We start from the raw sequence: 4,104 nt of genomic DNA, 5'->3' as shown, positions 1-4,104 counted from the left end.
CTGAACACAAGCATTACAAATTAAGATGTACTCTGAAAGCTAGTTCTGTTTTTCCCCTTTACAATAATACATAAACAAAAGAACACCTAAATTTTCATCTAAGAAGGTAGACGTTTCCACACACACAGATCGTAAAATTCAGTTGCAGTCACTGAAAAAACACATGACTGAGTTGGTTTTTCTTATTTTAAAGCTAGCTATGAAAATGAAGGCCTTAACACTCTATACTGTAGAATGCAAATTAATTCCCTCAAGTTAATAATAATAATACCACCATCAAATCCCAAACCCCATCTCCTCCCTTGAGACTCAATGCTATCTTACTGAACAAACATGTTTATACACTATCTGAATGCTCCTTCTATAAAATTCAATATAATAATTGGTGTTTCCAAATGAAGAATACTAAACTTTGTCCATCCCAGCAGCTACAAATACTTGTGCAATGGAGGAAGCAAGAAGAGATCTTCTCAGTCAAAAAAAAGCAGCAGCTATTTCCTCTTTCAATGAAATCCTGATATTTTTTAACTACCATTCAAATGTTAAAGCTCAGTCTTTCGTATCACCTTGAAACTCAGGTACCATCCTATGTCCATCAATGCATGATCCTGCTTTCAAAGACAAATAATCAACAACAAGTAAAATCAATGGAGTAGGTAGCGCTGCTGGCAAGACTATGCTATGCTGCTGGCTGTGGGTATTCTAGCTTTTATGCCACCAGTAGAGACAAAAGGAGATATTTCTTCTCCAGTGTACCATTTTAAGAAGCTCATTCAGTGAATCTCAGACTAAGAGCAATTTACCCTGGGTGGCTCCAAAGTCAACATTATAACAAATCTTAATTTTTGCATAACAAGTGCTTACTTCACGTGGAACATATCTGAGGACAAATGCCAGGATCTGATCCAAACACACATCAGATCTGCTTTAACTTCAATTTACAAGTAGACTTGCACTGAAATTTCAGATGCATTACAAACCATTAATAAATTTTTACCCATATTCTGTACTAACTAAAACCAAGTGGAAACAGAAAGCTCGAGATCTGGAGCTCTTTCTTACTTGGGTACCAACGTCTACTACAGCTGTCTAAACAAACCCTTTCTACATCACATCATTAAACAGGCACCATGAATGACAAACAGTATCAGAAGTATACAAAATTCCTAACATGCCATCCATATTATCCTTTCTTATTAGAGTCCAGACAGTCTACAGCTATTGATATTCCAGTTGCTGACGTCGATCAGTTCATCTTGATTTAGTTTTATTACTAGCTTCTTACAATTAGAAGCATTGGTGACATTTGAACATTAACTTCTGCTATGAATCTAAATTTTGTTCTTTGAAATCTCAGGTCTCAGATCATTTTCCCAAAACTTGCCTTTTTGTATGCTTGCATACCATCATCCTCAACACCGAAATGAGACCACTGAAACAATACACAGACTAGGCACCCTATATAGTCTCCCAGCAGCGTAGGAGGCATTCGCCAGCCAGAAGTGCAGCTTAAGTGAGAGGTTCACACCCCATGAACAATACAATACAATACAAAAAGTGAAAAACCACAGCAGAAACAGGAACAGATGTAAGCTTTCTGCTTTCCATGCTAAATCACAACAGCAAAATTACTGTAGTTTTTCACTCCACTTGGGTGATTTATTGCTTGAACTTGTGCACTGTAATAGGAACTTTGTCACTGACAAGTTGTTAATTACCTTTCTACATGCAATAGCAACCCCAAATGCAACATGAAATTAATTTGTCATTGTGTGCCTGTCCCCTTCACACATAGCCAATCAATCTGTTTTCACTCTGTCTCCCATAAATCATATTAATCAGGACATTACAGATATTTTAACTCTGTTCTGGAGTATCGAGGTATTTCAACTGACTTCTTACAAATCAATGATAAGCACCAGTGAACTCTTATCTTTCATGTTTTAATGAAATTTATTTATTAATAATTAAGTCTACATAGCAGGCACCTAAGCCATTAGTTACCTTATCATCCTATGAGCTACAACATTTGGGCAAAATTTTGAATAAGCAATATATCATAACTTTTATTAGCGAGCTGTTCTTCTAATAAGAAGTTATGATACTTTTTTAAGCTAGGCCTATCGTAAGACCCAACGTACAATAATAAGCTGTAGGTATAATTCAATATGTCTATTCACATTCTTCTGTTTTGGACTACAAGAAATCCAAATTCCTCTTCCTCACATCTCCCACTGGTTTCTTCATGCATCCTTTAAAGCTCACTCCACCTATACTGTCCAGATAGCTTGCATTCTCCTGTACTCATGCTCCCTTTTAATTCACTCTTAGTTAGCATTCTATCATGTATCGGTTTCTCTCTCTCTCCCCTACACCTATATTCAGTCATAGAGAAGAACGACGCTTTCCTTTTCTTGTTTCACCTCTAGCCTCCAGAAGCATCTCAACACATTCTCCGACTTGTGATTAATTATGGTCCTGTCCACAGGAACACACAAAAGCATGTCCACATAGCTGCACTAATGTAGCTACACTGATGTAAACTCCAGTTATCTGCATGGTGGAGCTTCTACTATGCGACCTCACTAGCAAAAAGTCACCCCTATTGTTACAGTGCTTCTGTGTTTTAATAATTGTGTCAGCTACTTTTTTTCCACCCATTAGCGCAGATTTCCGTAAGAGGAGGAGAGTGTCTTAAATTCAAGTCTAAAGCATCATATTACATCTCCCAGAGGGTTGGTTCCACACACACAGAAGCATGAAAAACACATACAGGAATACTGAGGAATGAGAGGATCCCTTTTACAGTCAGCAGCTCCAGTACTCTCAGCTTATGCAGCTACGCAGTTCTTTAACTCCTCCAAAGTGAGAAAGAAGATGCAATACTGCAAAGTAGCTAAAGTATGTATACATATATATTTCAGATCGCATTCTTTCATGCAGGATCATTCTCATCATAGAGGGAAAGGGGTAAGAGACGACTAACCTACATCTTTTCTTGCATTAGCACCAGGCCTGGCCTCATAATTTAAGGGAGGCTTTCACTTTGCACGACGTGCCAAGTTCACCTCTAAGACAAAGCATTGCTCAGACAGACCTCTACCAACAAAAGATCACTCACCTAAACAAAATTTAAATCAGTAATTTCAAGCTGCTTTTGGGGTCTGCCTGCACTGCAGTTACTCTTGTGACTGCAGTATCATAAACAAACCATAAACTGACTAATGAGAAGCAACAGCCATACCACCTAGTTTAAAGTATGCTCAGACAATTGAAGTATAGACATACTGCAAAACTCAAGTTTATAACCTGCTAGTTAACAAATAACTTATGTCAGAGAAGCCTTTCAACAACAAAAATACTACATCCCATATAATATCAAAATGATTTACCATAGGCTTTCCAAGATTTATTTTAATAATGATATAAAAAAAGAGCAAAAATACCAATTCCGGTGAAGGCTAAGCCATAAACTGATCAGAAAAGGTAAGAACAGAAAACCAACTCAATTCCTATTAAACCTAAGCCATAAACCGAGCATCTTGCTTATACATATTACTGAACAAGTAATTTGAATTAACTGGTTTGGTTTTAGCAATTATAATTTGTAAAACAAGACTCCCTCTAAAGCAATAAAGATTATGCTGAAATAAGAGAGAATAGTACCTTCCAGTCTTTGAATTTTAGCTTTCACAGAAATAACTGTTTCAAATGGGGAAACTCGCAGTTCAAAGCATGTTCCTGTGAGCGTCTCAATGAAGAGCTCCATAGTTTCATAAAAAGGAAGCTTGTAGTGAAATGGTCCCATATTATCTTCATTGAAAAAAGGAGGCTCTTTCTTGTTGGCCATTACAAAGGATTTACAACTTCTTTGTAAGAAGATCTGTCAGGAGACTATATTCCACTTCCAGCCCAGTTAGCTTTGAGGACAGGTGTGGGGCATTGCTGTTCATGTTTGGGGTTTTTCACCTATAAAGCAAACAAGCACAATTCTAACGGCATTTGAACATAGCTGTTAAAGACAGTTTGAATTTATTCTTGATTAACAATAAAACAGCTATTAAGAAGCAGTAAAATAGTATCTAGGTCGTGCAATAGATAACC

The 4,104-nt window shown here is 37.0% G+C and overlaps 1 protein-coding gene across 1 annotated transcript in view; it reads right to left on the bottom strand.

Moving 5' to 3' along the window:
* Nucleotides 1-3,850, bottom strand: part of ZFAND4 (zinc finger, AN1-type domain 4) — a 20,870-nt gene extending 17,020 nt beyond the window's left edge. The window contains 1 exon segment of the mRNA XM_010292894.1: nt 3,667-3,850. Within this exon segment, the coding sequence (XP_010291196.1) occupies nt 3,667-3,850 (184 nt within the window).
* Nucleotides 3,851-4,104: the final 254 nt, after the last annotated feature.

This window comes from Phaethon lepturus, unplaced genomic scaffold (assembly GCF_000687285.1).
Source record: "Phaethon lepturus isolate BGI_N335 unplaced genomic scaffold, ASM68728v1 scaffold55528, whole genome shotgun sequence".
In the NCBI taxonomy this organism is placed as follows: Eukaryota; Metazoa; Chordata; class Aves; order Phaethontiformes; family Phaethontidae; genus Phaethon; species Phaethon lepturus.
Note: the sequence above shows the minus strand (reverse complement) of the source record. Positions and strands in the feature narration are given on the sequence as shown.